The 20,503-nt window shown below is 35.8% G+C and overlaps 1 protein-coding gene across 1 annotated transcript in view; it reads right to left on the bottom strand.

The window, feature by feature from the left end:
• Positions 1–20,503, bottom strand: part of ZNF277 (zinc finger protein 277) — a 54,138-nt gene that overhangs the window by 2,428 nt on the left and 31,207 nt on the right. The window contains exons 5-9 of the mRNA XM_085318522.1: positions 15,585–15,676; positions 13,954–14,064; positions 9,376–9,508; positions 1,585–1,652; positions 313–409 (exon numbers count right to left, since the gene is read on the bottom strand). Coding sequence (XP_085174648.1) covers positions 313–409; positions 1,585–1,652; positions 9,376–9,508; positions 13,954–14,064; positions 15,585–15,676 — 501 coding nt within the window. The remainder of the gene's footprint in view (positions 1–312; positions 410–1,584; positions 1,653–9,375; positions 9,509–13,953; positions 14,065–15,584; positions 15,677–20,503) is intronic.

Here is a 20,503-nt window from a genome sequence, read left to right as displayed (position 1 = left end):
ATTTGTTTAATTTAATTAATTTAATTTAACTTACTGTTTTTAAGTCAGTGTAGCTAATAAAATCTATAACAGATCCTACCTCTTTATTGTCTGTATCAGTCTATACACTCAACAGAAACAGTTATTCATATTCTCAATATAAAACTTGGTTCCACTGAATATTTTTGAGAGCAGATACTAGACATGCAGGGTCTTAGTYCTGCACTACAGAGAGCATTCTAATGCAGCAGCAGATTTGATCTCAACAAAAGTGCTACAATGCAACTTTTTTCTCAAACTAACAAAAGAAATGACATTTAAAATAAGTCTTACCTGCATGTGAAAATACAGTTTTTCTGTGGTATCTGCTTGCTGTTCACAGAACAGGCAAACTGCACACATGGGATGCTCTTCCCAGTCAGACCAGTCTCTTACGATTTAAAGGCAAAAGAGAGTCATTTAATTGTGGAAAAGAGACATTTTGTGAAAGAGCATTTCAGATTCTGCTCTCACAGCACCATAATAAATCCAAAGAAATTGAATACTTTAAAGGGGTGGAAGAGACAGTAAGGATTTATAGGCAAACATGTGATGAGAAAATGGTTTATTGTCTAAAAAAATTAAAATTCAAGAATAACTGAGTAGTTACTGTTGGATAATTCCTATGAAGACAGGCAGTAAGTACTGCACGGCTAAATAATTGGATGTTAACCTCAAACTCAATCTGGTTTGGCAAATCATAACAAATTGTTTTCACTGTTCATTTTAATACAGTTTTTCATCTTTTTTGTACCTTTGTAAGCTTTCAGTATATGAACCAAAGACAATTATCAGGTAGAATTCACTCTAGGTGTTATCAGTCTATCAGATATCACTATTCCCCAGAAGAGACACTTTTTTCTGCCACATTTAGGTATGCACACACACAGTAAGTACTTTACCATCACTCATCCATTTAGATACAAAATCCTGTAAATTTAAGCTTAAGTCACAGACAGAACCATAACCTGCCAGGAGCCCAATGCTCAGTTCCGTGCTTGAATTAAGGGATAATTTCTACCCTCAAGTTATTTCCTGCTTATTCAGTTCTCTTGGGTCAAGAAAGGCACCTCTGCAATGATCTGAGACCCTGGAGCAAAGAGGAACACAGAGAAGAGGCAGATGGTGCCCTCACTCAGCACTGCTCATAAGTTTGCTTTGGAATCCTGCTTTAATTCCTAGTTGTCACCATTTTATCAAATTTTCTTCTTTATATCACTTATATCTCATGCTGACATTTTTGATGCTTACTCTTGATTTTAAATTTGATTAAAAGCAACTCAACTATTTTTTTTACTAAAGTAAACAAATCTTTTGCTCACATCATTAAACACCCTGAGGACTGCTGTTTGAACTATTTGCAACTGAAAAATAGGTGTGGGTTGCAATATGAAATTTACAGCCCTTGCTGTGGAGAAGTGTCTTTGATGAGAATTATCTGGGAGTTGATTRGATTAGCTTAAATGAATTTAACTGTGTACTAACTATGCAGAGTATTTTCTCTGTAACTACTTTCAACAGTAATGTTCTTGCAAGTCTTTATAATGGACAAATAGTAATTCTTACTCTTCTAGGTTATCTAGCAATTCCCGATCATCCTCTGACTGTACTTCCTCCCAGGACTTTCCAAATTCCTGGAAAAAAAAGGAAAAGAAAAAATATATTTCCTTGTTCACACCATATTTTAAATATGAAATTAATAAACATTTCAGAARTCATATCATCAGCTTTGTTATTTCTGTGGGTTAAAGGCTGCCACACAACACTGCTTAAGTTATATTTTTAAACAACAGTTCACTTTACCTCTCAGTGGGTCATTAATTATAGTATATCTGGGAAGAAAATGATGATTTGACACAGAGCTCTCCAGAGGTCACCCAAGGTCTGTGCCAAACTACAGTGTTGTAACACTACCAAAATACTCCCTGTGCGGGTACGTTATTACAGTTTTGCCTTTGCTATCACACTTGCTCAAGCCCATGATGCCCACCTTGCTCATTATAGAGCACAGGCGGATTAAACAAGGCAGCTGTCACACCTGAGACTAGTTGGCATAGCTACAGCAGTCAGAATTCATGCCTCATACAGGCTTATACCGGCAAAAACATGTGGCATAAGCCAACTACAGAATAGTAGAGAAATGCATTGTAAGCCAAGGCAAAGATCCCTGAACTAGAAATCAATTTCTCTTCCATCCTCTGTTCAGATGTGAATGGGAGTGTATCTACTCAMGAGGTTCTGTTCTCCCTTTTACCCTTTGCGTTGTTTATTTATACCTTGAAGATCTTTGGCACAAAGTATCTCACAATACATTTGTGCAGCATTCAGCACAATGGCAAGGCCTCTCAGCAAGACAGTGATATAAATAACAGGCAATAAAAGCTGAAGCTCTCTACTGAAACACCACCAGTGATCTTTAGCTAGTATTTTTGTTTCCTCTGAAAGATTCTTTCTGCTTTTAAAAATAAACCAGAACAAGCTAACCAGGAATCCAAGTGGTATTTCTGAACTTGTGCTTTTGACAGTTGTGGAGCATTCACACAGATCACACAGATCACAGTTGATGACCTTGTCCCCATTAAAAAAGAAACTGAAGACTCACGGAAAGACCATTCATTTAATAAATTCACTCGAAGACTCCCTCTAATAATATATTTACTGATATCCTTAGTAACAATTATTATTAATACTTTTTGGCAACCCTTTATGGTTGCTTGGAAAAAGAAAGAAAAGAAATCCATCATTTAACAATTTAATGAAAACTTTTAAAGCTGTTACTATCAGGTAAATGATGCACAAATGTCTCTAGATGGCTCTAAACACAACGCCATTACAGAATGAAAATTGAGTAATTAATTCTACAAGCTACGTGGTAGTGTGTAAGCTCTCTGAGTTACAGGGGAGACTCATCAATGTCACCATTACTGTGAGATAACATGAAGCCATTAACACCTCTCACGACATGTCCTCACAGCTGCACAGTAGTTTCCTGTGGCTGCAAATGTTATAATCTTAATGAGAGAATAGCATGTCACAACCACTGCAAAATGAAAACGAATACTCACAATTTTTCCATTTACGAATTTGAAGCATATGTGCCCAAAAGTGTGTGTTCAAAACAACAGCCAATATTAAACTTCACCTTTTCATTAAAAGTGAAAGGGAAAAACAACCACAYACAAGCTTTGCTGTTGTTGCTGTTTCTTCCTTGTATTTCTAGAGAGAACCAGAGAAGGATCTTGTAAGAAGTCTCTGTTTCCCTCAGCTATTTATATTTAGAGGAGGAAAAAAATAAAATAAAAGAAAAAAGCTAATCAGGTCTTGTACCACTGGAAAATTCCATGGTGAGTAGATAACTAGGGACATCATAATGAAAGTGTCAAGAGACTGAAACTGAGCAACTGGGTGGGAAACAGTTCTTAGAAAGATTTTTAAAGCTCTTTGGCATTTTTTTATACTCTTTCAGTTCTACAGCTTGATGAGCATCTGGGACCAGGGGTGCCTTTGTTAAGCATTCAGCTTTTCTTGCTCTTTCATCCGAGATGCAAGAGCTCCCAGTAATCATCTCTGGAGATTCCTAAGAAATTCTTAGCAAAGCCAGAAGAAAAACTGGACTTGACACTGCTAATAGTTCAAACAGTAGAAAACAYATCATTAAAAAACATGCAGGCCTTGCTATATAAACAAAGAAAAACAACTTTTTTTTTTTTTAATACTTGCTAAATATCTCACAGAGAGGAGGCTCCTATAGAGGAATGGGGAAGAGCATGCAATTTTTTGTATTTTTTCATTATTTCCTCTCTTAAAATGAAGTCTAAAAGCACAGAGACAAATTTGCTCACCAAAGATTATCTTCTCAACTTGGGTAAGTTTTAAGAGGTCTACGGGGTGAAAGTCTTCATGCTTCACTGAGGTAACATACCTCAGCATGAGAGTAAGTGTTGAAATGGGAGAGACTACAAACAGGCAGCTGGCATCTCAAGCATTTTTTTCACAAAAGAGCAGTTCCTAAACTACATGCAAATAGAGTTCCAATATCTGTGTAGCTCAGAAATTCCAAACAGCAGCTGCTTTGCCTGCAAACTTTCTCTCACTCTTTTTCTCACATGCCTTACTATGGTCATCTGTTTTGTTTCATACTGCTGCAGAACTTACTGATGCTTTATCACAGAGTACAGATAGCCTTACCCCCCAACATTACTAGATACACATTGGATTAATTTAAGTGTTCCTGCAGTTGGTGCTCCTATCTCCCCTTGAAAAGAAATAAATATGCCAATGTAATGAAGTCTTTAACTATCACCAAAGGATGGAAGGTTTCCCTTTACTATTTTACAAAATATACACTATTAAAATTAAAACAGGTGAAATATAAATAGTACCTCCCTTCCACCCCCCCCAAAATCCTCCTTGTCCCCTGCTACTTATAGTAATGTAGCATATGTATAATATTATAATGCATATGCGTGCATATATATATATATATGTATAATGTAATAATGATGATTTAGGGCTTAGCAAAAGGGCAAAACATCTTTTCATCTTTGAGGAAAAGTAAAGGCTTTAAAAAACAAGTTTTTTAACCAAAACTAGGTTCCATTTTCAGCTAATTGTCTAGTTTAGCTATAAAGACATCCATTATAGTGATGCAACATTTTTACAGTTACCATACAGCCATTAGTCAATTTGAAAATGTCATCTGAAAGCAGTGATTACTGCAGTGGATATCCTGTATTTAAAGTGCCACAGGTAATAACGTAGTGGACCCAAAAAGAAAAGCCCTTGTCAGTTTGGGTCTGCCTCGGTTCTTCAGTTCCCTCTGCTGGGAACAAAAGACTGTTATTCTTCATGGCCTCCAGCAGGTATCACAGACTTCAAAGCTCTTCCCTCCTCATTTTTACTTGATGTAGCCCGAACTATGAGGACACAGAAGACTTGGAAATAAGAAAATTAGGTTGGAAGTAACCTACATATATATCTTGGATGCATTAATACTGCTCAGGTTTTTGTCCTCTACCATCTTTTGGTCTTTTTCAATTTATACTTGAAGCCTTTTGGAATAGCACTGGTATCATCTTCCACGCTTATACAATACGCACACAAGAYCTCCAGCTCCACAAGGGGAAGTAACCCCACTGGCTTGCAAGTCATTTGCATGACAGTGGAACTCCCACTCTAATTCTAACTACTTAACAGTAAACTTCTGATACTTGCTTATGAGAGAAATCTATTATGTATGTATGCTTGTGATCAAAAAAGCTTCCATTTCTGCTAAAGATCACATATAATACTGTATCTTAACATCAATCTGTGAGCAACAGAATATGTGAATAATGTAAGAGTAATCAAAGCTGTTTGTAGGTCATTACAGAAGTCATGAAAACTTTTACARCACCAAAGATTTACACAAGACTGCACTTATATCACTCCTTACTATACGAAAATAAACATTTAGGGGAGGAAATGATCAACATATGGGCATAATATGTAACTTCCATTAAGAAAACAGATCCTCAAAATTGCACTAAAAATGACAAGTGAAGCCAAAAGCAGTAAGGGGGGAAAAGCAGAAGAAAGGCAAGCCTACTGCTCTAAATAAAGTCAATGGGAGCTTTGCCACTGACTTAAAAACAGAAGCAAGAACTGGCCAGAAGATCATGAGGCAATTCAATAAATGTTCTCAGGACATCTGAACAAAAAGCCCTTAAAAACCTCTCAGTACAAAAGCCACAAAATAACAGAAACTGCCAGCTTCAGCTTAATAAGACTGTCTTACATAGTGCTCAGTGAGTATAATATGTAATGGAAATTTATATAAAAAAGGGCGATAAATAGATACAACTCTGTTTTAAAGAAGATACCTCCGAGAAGACGGTACTAAAGAACTATCCATTTAAATAGCTTAGGGTCCAGTTGCTGATGGAAAAGCTCTATTGTGCTCATCCTGAAAGCAAAATGAATCAGACTCTGATGATATTCATGCTTATCATTAGAGATACTCTAATACACATACATAAGCTGCTTTGTTTTTTAGTCTCTTTACTATGGCAACAAACCTGACAAAATGGACATATGGAAAAATCTTTGTTACATTCTCAAAATTCAAACCCTTCACAGAATCACAGAATGGTTGAGGTTGGAAGGGATCTTTAGAGATCTAGTCCAAACCCCCTGCTCAAGAACAGGTTGCCCAGGACTGTGCCCAACCCATGCCATTGAAATGACTAGAGCCCGAATCCAGGAGCTTAAATTTTCTGTGAAAAGATACAAAAAATAGATAAATTATAATTCTACATCTTTAGATCAAGATGGATTGAGTAATAAATTTTGAAAGAGTACATCTACCATTCCAAATAAGATATCCAATCCATGTTCCGTACCTGTGAAAGCATATAATTCCCTGTGACATTTAGAGCAATAGGAAGGACAGGTCTTTAAGACTCAGTGAGAAGCCAGTAAAACTTGATAGTACTCATTAAAAAAAAAAAAAAAAAAAAAAAAAAAAGAAAAGAAAAAGCCCTAGCAAAATATGAGGGGCTGAGGGAGAAGAAGAAAAATCACTACATGGAGTCACAGAAAGCAGACCTTGCATAATTTTTAGCATTCACTGAACACAGACCGAGCTTGAAAAAAGAACAGTATTACATTACCATAGTCCCCTGTAAGCCATATATGTACAGTGGGAAACAAATGTTKTTTCTCCTTACACATACAGGCCAATATACTGAAACTACAGTGAACAAACTAAAGTTTTTCTTTTGAACCTCATTTCCTCCTTTGTGCAAAAATAAAGGATGTACCAAATGCTATTTTGAGAGCAAGCACTTTCTGCTATGTAGGAACCACCACCTTAAATCTGGGTGAATAAAAAWTTTCATTCCATGAAACATTAGCATGCAATTATAGATTTTACATGGAACTATTTTACAAGTGTTTCAGACAGCGTTTTTAAAGGAAGCTATCAGTACTGTTTTTCTACTTTTAAAACCTGGTTGTTTTGGCAAAGGGAGTTCAAATGTAAAAGACTAAAAGGAGAAGAGGTAATTCAAAGATCTTTAATCAAACAGTGCATACTGTTTCTGGTTTTATTATTGTCTGTCTGCATTTTGTACTAGGAAAATTTGGAGGAAAAAGAAGCTGCATGTCTGTTTTTCTCCCCTTTTCTAAAAACATCCTGTATTTAAAAGAAGAAATGTCACAAGTTTGGATATGGCTACAGTTTGAAGGATTAGAAACAGTGAGTGGAAATAGTTTACTGTGTAGAATGCAGTGAAAGACAAATGAGAATGTGTGAAGAAAAAGAAAACAGGGCTATAGCAGAGCATACAGAAAAAGTGCAATAAAGCAAAAGAGTAACAAAGCAAAAATTTGTGGCCATTCCAAATGTGTCCCAGAAGCAGCACTGGCAACATACTACTGCCACAAACCTTGTATGTGACCAAACTGCCTCCCCGCTCAAATTTAAACATTTTAGTGGTTTGACATTTTTAATCTGAATTACATTTCATATCCTCTGTTCATAATGCCAAGGACTTGAAAAATACATCTCCAAGTGATGCTGCTGGGTCACCAATACCTGGATTGGTCCACTCTACAAAGTCCTGCCCAGAATATCAGCAATAGTCAGAGGGCCAATGCCCTGGCTTGAGTACTGTCCTGTGACTGTATGGTTTGATAGTTTGCACGCTCCATGGCCTTGCCAAAAGCACTACCCAGACAATGCTTGGGCATGATTCATAAACTATACAGGCCACAGACCATTCCAGCAGACAGCATGGACAGGGCGTCYTGTTCTGAAGCAACCAGAGAGAACRGGAAAAKATAACAGCTATATGAACATCAGCCTTGCTCTAGTCTATTCTGCTTACTAACATGTTTCTTCATGCAGTTTCTTCACTTATGTTAAGACTTCCCTATATGTCTTTAAAATTTCTGAAGGAGTACCACATAGTTCGCTGTGCTTTAGGAAAGTTAGTAGCTCCAAGATACTCCCAGGCAGTAATGGAGAATTTGTCTTTCTTTTTCAGCACAAAGGAGGAACTATGAAAAATACTGGAAGACTAATAGAATCATAACAATTTAGTTTTAGCTAAATCAAGTTGGCAACCAGCCATGATGAAAGCAGAACTATAATCCTACACTCTTAGTCTGGTGGGCTTAATAGGATCATAGAATAATTYAGGTTGGAAGGGATCTCTGGCAGTCATCTGGCTCAATTTCCTGCTTAAACCTGGGACCAACTCAAAGAGAGAGTCAAAGCTGAACATTGAATACAAATTACAGGACAGAAGGGAAGTTAGAAGATGCCAGGTTCTGAAGACATACTATTACCTACAGGACTAACAGAGAAGAACAAAACTACTAACATAGAAGTAAATACAGATTGGTGGAGAAGCTMAGAGTATCTACTCAGTAGAATTTCAAATTTTTTTCCCATCATGTAAGAAGTGTAAATTAGTTTTTAAAGCAGTGAAACTTGTTTTAGAAAAGGAATCATAAACCTAGGATCATTGATTTTTGGAAGGAAAGTATACAGGAACACTGAGGAAATTCATTTCATCTTGAGTCAAAGGGACTTGACAGAGCATTAAGCATTCAACTTTCTGTTCTTAATATTAGAGTGAACCATAGGAAGAGAGATTAAAAAGAGCAGGTAAAGCAGTCAGAGATGCCTGAAAAAAATCATTTATAAACTGGATATTAACACACGTACAAGGCCTAGAAACTACTTCAAGTGAAATGTAGTTACTTCCGGGACAGCACGTCGCAGTTTTGAAGCAGCTCTTATATTCCACAGTTGAAGGCAGTAAGTGAATATTTGCTACRCACACAAATACACACACACATACTCTGAAAGACTTGAGATAAAAAAATATGAATACCTAGCAACATGTTCCTATCTGGGGGATAAAAGCAAAGGCTTATTTTTTGTTTATCTATATTTCTTTCATTTTCCTCCTCTTTGCATTTAATTTATACTCCGAAGAGCATTTTCATCTTAAGACCTGTATAAAACAAGCTAAAAGCCAATAATATTCAAGTTAGACCTCCATTCATTTCATTACTGTATCTCATTTTCCCTTCTGATTATTAAAGCTGAGCACTAATGATGTAAAGATTAGAGTCTCTTCAAGCTGTATTCTTCCTGCATGTCTCAAAATCAATTTCAACAACAAATGTTTACTATTCCTTAGTTTAACAATTAATCCAGACTATCATACCACAAAAAGCRCATGAAGAGCCCTTTATCTGATTATTGACCTTTGTAATAATTCCAGGTTTGGAATTACTCACTATTAGCAACATATTGTTTTTATCTCTCCAACCAATTTACTGATTATTCATAGAACTACTTACCAAGTAATTAATAATATAAAATCTGTCATATTCTTTGTTTTTAGCATTGATTCTGCGATGCTGCTTCTTTCTCATATGATCTTTAAGTGTGCTTTTGTCTCTGAAGACTTTTTCACAGTATAAACACTGCAAACTAAAATAAAAAGGTAAAGAAGTCAGTATGTAGAAGCAAACAAAGTACAAAATAACATACTTAAAATAAATTAGACATACTTAAAATAAATTAGAGATATATATATTAAGATTAATCCTAGAGCATATGAGAGCAACGTAAATAAAAAGAAAGTATTTGGAAATAAAATAGTACCAGTAGAGTTAATAAAATATGGAGGTGATGAGGCATCTCACAAAAACTATATAAAATGAAAATAAAAATAATAAAATAAATTTACTGTTACCACATGCAAAATGGGAGRAATGTCTGACTTCCTAAAATTGTCTCAGGACACGGGAGGGCCACTGACTGGTTAACAAATGAACTCTTAACTTGCATGCACTTATTTTGGGCAGAATCCAATCCATCAGTAACTGTTTCTACATAATATAGGGTGAAAAAAATATAATCTCAAGTTCTTAATGTACACTTTTAAAATAATCCAATTTCTATTGGCTAAACATGTTTTACACTTCTGACTCAAAAAGGAGTCTAAGAAGAGGTTGGCTAAGGTGATATGTGGGTTCTGCAATCCCGAGAAATCAAATTCAGTGACTCAAATCRTACCATATATGCATATATATGTACTTGTATCTGAGTCTGTGTGTATGTGTACATATATATATGTGGATGTACATACATATATATATAAACACACAGACACACACACATATATATATAATACTCAGAAAGGTGAATACATCTATTAAAATTGTAACTTTATCATGGTGCGTTTTCCAGAGCAATTCAAACAAAACAGAACTAYGTGCACTATCTTAACTTCTCTATTACAGGTAGACAGGTTGATAAAATAATTGTTCTCTTAAAGGTAGTATCAGCTGATACCTAAAAGTTGAGCTGATAAAGCATTAAGTAAAGTCTCTTGACTCAGACATCRGGCTATGATATCAGTATCAAGAAAAAAAAATCTGCATTTTAGCCTAGATGGGTATTACTGAAAGAGTAAATGGTGATTTTTTTTCCAGTAGAGATTTAGGAGTGTGCTGAGCTAAGAGGAATGTCCTTGTTTAATGCATATTCATCTTGAGTATTTAGTTAACTAATGTGCTAAARCATTTTTTGTTACAAGAGATGGCTTCTATATCCCACCAACAGGGACAGAGTTTCTTGGACCTTATGAAAAAATATCTTTGCAAGGGGGAAACTGCCCTCCCACAAGCCAGATCTGATGAAATAAAAATGTAATTGTGGCATTACATCTTCTTATAGGAGATGCTGTTTAGCAGCAGCAAAAAAAAGTTGATGGGAGGGAAAAACAATAACACTTTAAGATACGTATTACAAAGCACAGATAATAAAAAATGCGGCAGCCGTGAACTGCTGTCAATAAGATTAAAGAAGTGGTACCATTGTGAGGAAAGTCTGATATTCAAGTAGAAAGCAATCAYTTTTTTTTCCCCTACTSGTAGATGAAAGTATGCTTGACTGCACAATCATACGAAACTTTAGCAATGTCTGGGTCAGACCTTTCTGTCRTTTCTGTAACGCTTAGATACAGATGTTGAAGAACAGAAATTATGCTCCTACTTAAGCATTTACTCACACAAACACCGTAACATTGTGTCTAGGAGGTCTATTCATGCACCCTGAAAATCTCATGGTCCTTCAGCAAGGTGCAGCCAGATTCCATTCAGCTGTTATGTGTGGAGTGGTAATTCAGGATTCTCAGTTTCTTTTTGCTTTCCAAGAATTCTTGTAAAATTTAGGCTTATCATTAAGAGGTTTYGAGTTCTACTTTACTTGCAGCTTAAAAATGTAGGTATCGTCTTGTTGGTGAGTCACAGGTCTGCTGGCAGAATAAGTCTATGGGTTTTAAAATCTGCTTTTCCTTTGACTCTGCTATGCCTGATAACAGCAAAGTGTTTGATCTACTTGTGAAAGAGGCTCCTAGGAGGACTGCGTAGCTTCCTAAGCATACATAATGCAGTCATGATACGTGCTTAAAATGAGAATTTTCTATGCTCAAAAACATTCTCAGGTACTATTCTGTAAGTGTAGATACTAAGTCAATTCTCAGTAGTAGAAGAAGCTGCCTTTCATTGCATTGGAAGCAATTTCAACAAGTGTTTTGACCACAGGATTGGCTATTAGAAACCTTCATCTAAATAAAACCTCCTGATAAATGATCATGCTGCAATTTATCAGTAAGCAAGATAACTTAGTGCCTTAGGCAACAACAATGGTAAAATAAAATGTGTTCCTAAAATATYCTATTTTTGGAAGAAGTTAACCTGTATCTGTTGTGACTGTATTCTTTGTTAGGCCAAAGATTAAATTAGAGAAGTCTGTTTCCTTCTCCTTCCTTTGTATCTTTTTTCTTTTTTGAAGATGTACAAACCAATGGATCCTAAATTTATTTGGAAAMATATTTAATCCAATTTCCATACCCCAGTTTTGCAGCTTTTCATAATAAAGTCTAATATTTAGGTGAATTTCTCTCAGATTGATAACTCTTTGGTTACAGATTGTATTAAAATCTACTAAGCTTTTTTGTAGATACAGTTTCATTCCTAAGGAAGGGGATTTTCTGCGGGAGTCCAATTTACATTTGTGGTATACTTCATATTGTCCATTTATGAAATCCATAAAGTGCTAAAGAAATCCAAAGTCTAGTTCTCTGCTACCAAAATTCTTCTCTTTTTAACTTCTTCAGCAACCTCAGGTTTACACGCTYCTGAAGCACATACACTAGCTTTCCATTTCTGCTCTGGAATGTACTCTTTGAGCAGTGGAGAAGGGAGAGATCAAAAATTGCAACAGAAGTCAAAATAAAATCTACAACCAAAAGATTCTGTATTTGTTTTGCTCATTTTTTTAAATAATATTCTTTTGCTCAGTAAGTCTCTTAAGCAGGAAGAACAATAAGAAAACTAGGAGCAGTTCCTCAATACTGACAGCCTTACTGCTCCATATGGACTTACCTGTGTATCCTACGTTTAGAAGAAAACCAGCAAAATGGGTGTGGAAAGGGAGAAAAGCTGGGCTGCAGGTACTGTGGTCATGAAATATTTGTGAGAGGAATGATGTGAAAACTGAAAAAGTGGTTCGCTGGAAAGGGCAAAACTTGTTAGCGTGATGCCCTTCTTTCAAATTCTCCAAGTAACCTCCGTTGAGGTTGAACATTAAAAAGCTTTCTCTGACTCTTGTAAATTCAAGCTGCAAGTAGCTTTCAACAGAACATCTCTTCCTAGTTGCTAAGAGAAGGTTTCTGCTTTAACTGTAACCGTTTTTTAACTTAACCATTACACTTTTCCAGAAATACACTATTCATGTTAGTTCTCTGAAAGCCTGAATATATCTGAGTCTGTCTGTTAGCACAGTGGGAAGAAACAGTTTTCCTCTCTCTGTACTGGAAGCACCAAAAGACAATTTTTTCTCTGAAATGGTACAGGGCCTACCTATCTGGAAAATGAATGATCAAGAATAAGGCTTGGATGCTCAATGCGTCCCACACAAGTTTTCTACTTTGTTTATTCAGGTGCTGTGCTGTATCATGCTAGAATCTTCATAAAACATACATCTAAGATATTCTCGGTTAACTGAATCATTAATGATTTTCTAAAGCTTTAGCTATTTAATACATTCTTTATGTAGGTAGGTTCAGTTATCTGATTTCTCGCTATTTGCATTCCAGATGAATTCAGCAATTGTGCATTTAGTAAGAAGACAGAAGCTTTGCTTTCAGTAATACAGAAATTCCTTATATACACCAAAAAGTCTGCCACTAGACAAGGTATCTGTCAACTGTCAGCTGCAAGTAAGTGGGAATGTTTTTATATTTAGAATGCTTGTGAAAAAACACTGAGAGCCACATGAAGAGTTTATGCTGTCTGTTAACTGTTTGCAGAAAGTTGAGTGACATGCAAAAAACCTAAGAGGGACTAAGAACCCATGTCTAAACCATGAGGATGCAGTAGAAACATCAGATAGAAACTGTAAGTCTGGTTTCTTGTACAAAACACTCTAAGGTGTTTGGAGGGACAAGGAACCACGTATGGAGGCCTAGCAGGAATAGCTAGGGCATATGCTGTTGATAYAGAGAGATATAAAAGGAGACTGGTGTAAGAACTCTACTTACGTGATAAAAGAGACCTTTATCAAAAAGCTGGTTACAGGGAGAAAGAAGAACAGACTCCAGCAATGATGAGACATTATTGATGTCAATGGAAACTATGCAGTGCATTATAACTGAARCACTGCATCGGACTCCATTATTCCAGAGAACACATACTACAAAGAGTTATGAATTAGCTTTCAAGAAATCCAAGGGAAGCCTTCTAAGATCAAACATACAAAAGTCACATTCACTTACAGTTTGTTCTTAATCACTCATGAATGCTAAATTAATTCTAACTCAGCTTACTTCCAACGTTAAGGAAACATGACTTAAGTCCATAACTTACTTGTCAAGCTTATTCTGTAATACAGCCAAAAATTCATRACAATTCACAATGTTATCTGGCAGCCCAATGTTAAAAGCATGCTCTCTTGCCATATGATTGAGAAGGACAGATCTACAAAAAACATTCAAATAGAACATTACGTATTTTTGAATACATACAAGAATTATTYAATTAGTGACTCAAACTACACTATTTGCTTTTAAAATGTATACAAGCTAACATTAAGTAAACAATAACAGCGTTGTAGCCACTGCTAGAAAAAGAATGCAACTAAACTGAAATAATAAGTTTTCAATCTCAGCCCTACTGAATGTTCAGTGAGGCTTCAATTGCTTAATGAACATGAATGAAATATAAGCCTTTAGATGAAAACTACCATGTCATTTTATTTTGAGCCTTACTGTTAGCAAAGCTCATTTATTAACTCAAATAAGCAAACCACAGATTTCAAATAACTGTCTTGAGAATCATTCTAAAAAGCCATTTTTCAGTTCTCTCTATGCTGATTAACAAAACAAATTCTTGGGTCTGATATGCTTTTAAGTGTTTCACACAGCACTAGCAACATAAAGAGGACTCAAAGTATTCAGGAACAAACRTAATAGATGTTCAAGTAAGTTACTTTACTAATAGAGGTTAAAATGGTTAATCTTATATCCAGTTTCTCCCACAGCACAGAGGGGCTTTAAAGAGCTCATTATCCAATTTTATATATATTGTGGAGCAAATCCCRAAAGTAAGTCAGGCACATAACTGCCACTAATATTCTCAAGTCTCTGCTCTCATCACTGTAAATTCCTTTGGTGACTAACATCTCAATATGATATGCCTGAGCTTCTGCTATTGGGCACTCAACAAATATTGAARAGTTTACATTGCAGGGTTTACACTGTTATACCACAGTCCTAGTGGGATTTTCAATCTCTCAGTCTCAAGAGTATTCAGAGGATGAAAATATTTAGSGCTAAATAACATGTCCTTTACTTCACGAGGCAGTAAAGAGAATAGGACACTCACCCAAAATGTGGATGACCTGCAGGGACTTGACCCTGGKTTCTTCTACCTCTCCAGAGTACCAGAACTTGACCCACAGTCAAGCTTTCAGGGATAAGATGTGGTCTCTCCAGCTAAGACTGTTTTAATTGGTATGAACAATTTTCATGGGAGCAAGGATTTGAATGCAACTCCCTCTCACATTGGACTGATGCTGCAAAGCACTCCATTCTCATTCTAATTTTCCTCTCCTGTTTTTCATTCAGTCCTTTAACCCCACCAAACTAATGTAAATTTGAACAGAAAAGTATGTAACTGCATGGATGTGTCTTTGAGCAGTCAAACTGGCTTAAGCCGCTCTCCTTGCCCCAGAACAACTGCCAAAAAATAACTCTTTTTATAATAGTTCAGTTCCTAATTCCTCTTAATATGCAATTATCCAAAGTTGTACTGAAAAAACTGGAAGATTGAAAGGTGGGAGAGCAATTATACAAAATGATAATGCAGTTCAAAGAAATACTTAAGACAATTCTGAGTCTCAGGGCATTACCCATTAAATGGTTTGATGACAATATAAACCATAAACAAAGAAGGTGAGAAGATAAGAAAAATAAAAGTGAACAGCTCAATATACAAACCTATTTCCTGTGAATTCTTGATCACAAAACATACACATGCTATGAAAACTTGTGTCATATCTCTCCTGCTGTTGCTGTTCTAGAATTTCCTTCTATAAAAAGAAACAGATACAATTRTTCAATTAAAAAACAAAGATTATTTCATTATATAACTTCAGGCTCATTATACCTCATTATCCTTACTGATAACAATACACATACAAAATTAAAATATGCAGCTGTCACAAATCAATTGCACTATGCGCTCCAATGAMGCTTGAAAAATGTTAGTATTATACAAGTTGCACRGAAAGAAACAGAGTCCACAATGAGRTTTTATTCAATTATTTAAATGATTTTTTATTGAACACACCAGTTTATTGTTTCTGCTCAGGTGCAGATCACCTCTGTTATAAGTGAACAAGTTTGTGGATAACCACATAGAGCCTAATGGAACTACACACTCAATTCTAAATATCTCATCATAGGTAATTCAGAACACTTTCTCATAATATGTCTGGCAGATGACAAAAGGGGTGGCAGTTTCTGCAAGGAGCTACGGGATGTAAGAARCTCACTGAAAAGGAAGAGCTGTGTTTGCCACTCGCCTGGTCTAACTTAGAGCAKCAGGCTAGGAAATTTAAAATACTTGACTGTAATTTTCTTAATAAAAAGATACAGTAAGTGACTTTTTTGGTGCTGTAACAGCAGGAGTATCATTACACTGTGAAGTTACAATACACTTCAGAGGAAAGGCCATGACTATTTGGGGAATGGGATAGTCAGTGTTTGGATTAAAACTTAGCACATTTTCAGCCTAACAGTGCACTACTCTCTCTGTACTTGTATTTTAAGTACTGATAACTGGTAAAAGCATTTATTTTCAGTGTTACACAGAGGTGCTGCTGTCTGCCTGACATTTGGGATTCTGAGTGAAATTTTTAGGAGATTTTCTCAATGCCTTTATCTGCTTAGAGCCTAGAACAGTGGAGCTTTGTGTTTCTGACCTACCAAGACCAAATAGGTCTTTAGTACCCTTTTGTGTGGATTAAAGCCCAAACTTGTCTATCGTCTACATGTAATCTCACATTCAACTATGACTGCTGGGTGAACTCCACAGAAGGTAGAAAAGAAAAAAAAGAAAAAAGAAAAAAGAAAAAAAGAAAAAAGAAAAATCCTCTTGAGCTATTGTCATTGCAGGCCCAAATGTATCTGGACGGGCTGGGACTAGGCCTGTCTATGCAAGTCAGCCTATCCTACCACATCCCATTGAGAGATGTGTAGGAGGCTGAYGCTGGGCTAATAAACATGCTGTCAGCATCTTATCCTCAAGAGCAGAATGCAGTATTCAGTACAGGACAGTGGGATCAGGGGGGTGCCTGCTGGAGAACAAAGTAACGTGCCTCACCTGAATTAAATGGCCAATGGCTGCTGTAGGGGAAGAGTGCACTGTGCTTTAGGGTCCACACTCAACCAAACAGCTTGGGAACTGGAGCTCTTGCACACCAGCTAAGATTCTGTTACCCTGAAAATTCTTGTTTGTTTGTTTGTTTGTTTGTTTTTTGACTTTTTATACCAGAAGGTGTACATTTTATTTTGGAGTCACGTGTTACTGAAATCCCAGACCATACCTTTCAGTGTCCTGCTGTGTCACACAAAATGTTAACTATCTGAAACATAAAATCAGATTTCTCAGGACTGACTCCTGAAATAGATAAATGGAGCATAAAGCAGCTTGTGAGAGCCTTGCAGCAGATACGCAATAAAATAAGACTTTCTGTCAGCTCATGGCACATCTCTAAGAACTGGGGCTTATACTGTGGCTTTTACTAAGTGTCACCTTTCTCCATTCAGTGGCACATCACATRCTGTTTGTCTCACCTTAAATTTGAAAGTATCTGCATGCAGTTCACACAATTTGTAAAATACACCAGAAACAATCAAAAATGAAATCAAAAGATACCATATGCAATTTAAAGGTGAATTAAGCAAGGTATGAAAGCTCTACCTCCTGTGAACAATATTCCAAAATAGCTTCCTAACTGCACTCTACCACCAGGAAAAAAAAAGCATTCTGYAACATTTGATGCTTGCCTGCGTAACTCCAGATTCCTACCTCATACAAACTACTTATTAAAGAAAGYCCTGGCTAACAGCTATTCTCAGCTCAGCCTGAGGGGAAATAAGATTTATACTATATCCTTCAGTGAGACAATGTTTGTGCTACTGTACTCCATCAGCCTTCTTATTTTCCCTTCTGTGGGTATGTTTGGAAGCTGAGAGACCCGACTAACACAGCAGKACTGTTGTCTCAATTTACTGAATAAAGTTTTAAAAATGATTTCCAATTTAGACACTCCTTTTATCATTTGTTTCCACTGGTTATTGCTTCAAGGTATTTTTCAAAGCAGCAAGCAAACTGATATTTGTACAGGTGAGGTATTAAAAGCATTGGCTCAAGTCAAGCACAGTGAAAAGTGAGAGCTCTATTCTTTCTCCCTACAAACATTCCCAAACACCCTCTATTTCCATTTCATTTCTGGGGCTCTGAAGGGAGAACAGCAATAATACATAAAGCCTTTGTGATTTTTCTGAGTTGAGACTTTCAGCTGGTGATAAAAGCCAACTTCAAGCTCAAGTTATGAGGCAGGAAATGAGTAATTTACTTTAATACCTGCCTGAATTTCCCAACTGTTCCAACTGCTGGACTGTTAGCATTAATCCATGTTTAATATTAAGAAAAAAAAATAAACATTTCAGACTAGAAGATTTTCCAAAACTTTCTGAGGACTGTGTGTCATATCAAAGTGTATTGAGAAAAATAGAGCAAAGTTACTGGAGGTGAAAGCAAATAGATCATGAATTTTTCCATAATGAACACAGGAATTGAGCACAGACAGGAAAAGTAATCCAAAATACTAAAACAGTAAGTGAATTAAATGCCACAGTTTGATTTCCAGAAATTAATTTACAATACTGATACAAAGACCTTCTGCCAAATGGCAAGGTCTTTACAACACAAAGAATGTTTATTGGAACATCACATCCTCTTCAGAAATGTGTAGTATTAAATGATGCAATGTCAGTCCACACAGTCTGACATGTTTTCCAATAGAAATTAAGTRGAAGTAGGCAAAAATATTCAGGTTTTTAAGGTACATATCCTAAACAAGAGAAAATCAAACAATTTTGCACAAAATTATAAAAACCATAAAATAATATATKCAAAAATCAAATATTTCCTTTTAGATTTGAAGTTCAATGCATTMATCTTTAGTTATGAAAAGTTCATATCATTTGCTCAGAAAACTAAGATTCTCTAGTTTAAAAAAGATGGGTTTTGGTTTTAGTCCCRAGTTTCAGGCCTGGAGATTTGTCCAAATAGACCTGTTCAGTGAGTACTTGCCCCAAATACTGTCTGTTGAATAAGTTCCCACYCTCATCTCTTTTTACATTTAGTTAAAAGTTCTGTCAAGTATATGTCTTTCAATCTTTCTGACATACTGTATGACTTGATAAAAAAAAATATCATTTACTTTACTGAAGACTGACAAGGAAGTCACAAAATAGAATCATTGACAATACAGATACCCACACCGATAYAAAATAGAACTTAAATTATAGATATTTTCAGTCTAAATACTTTGTTCTACAAAACAARTAAGGCTTGTAAGATCATCTATACATTTTCAAAGATAAGTACTTTTAGATGACATGTTCTTTGAAACAAATGTTTATACAGAGTTCARGACAATTCAGCAGTAGATGTAACCGAGGAAGTTATCAATCTCCTCCAGAATAGTTTTAGGACTACAGGACATCAGTGCTTGATTACTTCAAACATGGCAAATGGAAGCTGTGTATTTCTGATCATACTTACAAGCAACAAAAATTGACAGTTGCCTTGCAACAATTAATGTACACAATAAATTCAAATTCATTTTTTCCCTTTATCTGTCTGGAAAAAAGCTCTTCAGCTGCTCTGAGTTATAAAGTGTCCTATGTTGCTAATTTACCAAAAATACTAGATCAGATTACAAGCTAACATCTGTGCTGGGCTTTAACTAATAAAACAAAAAGCCACAGTAAAGATGTGCAAGTGCTTATACCAGGATGATCATCTTCAAACACAGCAGCACGCTAAACTGATAACACAAATTAAATCCGATCATTTGCAAGACAATTTGCAATTTGGAGTCTACAAATATGATACACACTTTCATGATGCTTCATATGAGGTTATGAGGACTTCACACTTTCTCTTGGGTGACAGCAGTTCAAGGTGGAATCAAAAATTTTGTCTGTTCCGCTCCTTGGAAACAATATTTTGAAAGAAATTACCAGCTTTTTTCCAGAAGTGCTTAAATGACTTTTTATATTGCAAATGACATAGTTCTATATAGTTCTATACAACTGGGGGAAAAAAAGCAACAATGACAATAACAGACTRGAGTGCCAGACCTTTTTAATGCTACTTAAACATAGGAGATCTGACACTAGGAATAGTTAAATTAGAAAAGATCATTTCCATCATCCAAAATGCTCTTCACATTTTCGCTGTGACTTTTGAATAAAATCACTCCAGTCTCCACAAATAYTACACGTGCACATCTCAAAGTAAAAAATATGCTTCCTCTAATGCTSGCCAAATTGTCTTGAAATGAAACTATATAAGCACTGTTTATCAGAAAGAATTCACACTGATAATAGTAAAGGATGAAAAATGTACATTTACAGCTAGGATGTACTTTTCCCTGAATAATTACTTTGTCTCTTGTCTTTAGTTCAAAAGACATTCAAGRCAACATACCTTCGAAAGGTAAGACATAGAATTGACTCCACTGAATGTTAAAAGTCATGGACTCATGACAGTTTTTTACAGCATATTAGACTTTTCCCATGTTATAATTCCTGCTAATCTTCCCTCTAACACACACTGT

Source organism: Rhea americana, unplaced genomic scaffold (assembly GCF_003343005.1).
Source record: "Rhea americana isolate MKP2758 unplaced genomic scaffold, rheAme1 scaffold_54, whole genome shotgun sequence".
NCBI classification, from domain to species: domain Eukaryota; kingdom Metazoa; phylum Chordata; class Aves; order Rheiformes; family Rheidae; genus Rhea; species Rhea americana.
This window is presented reverse-complemented; position numbering and strand designations above follow the sequence as displayed.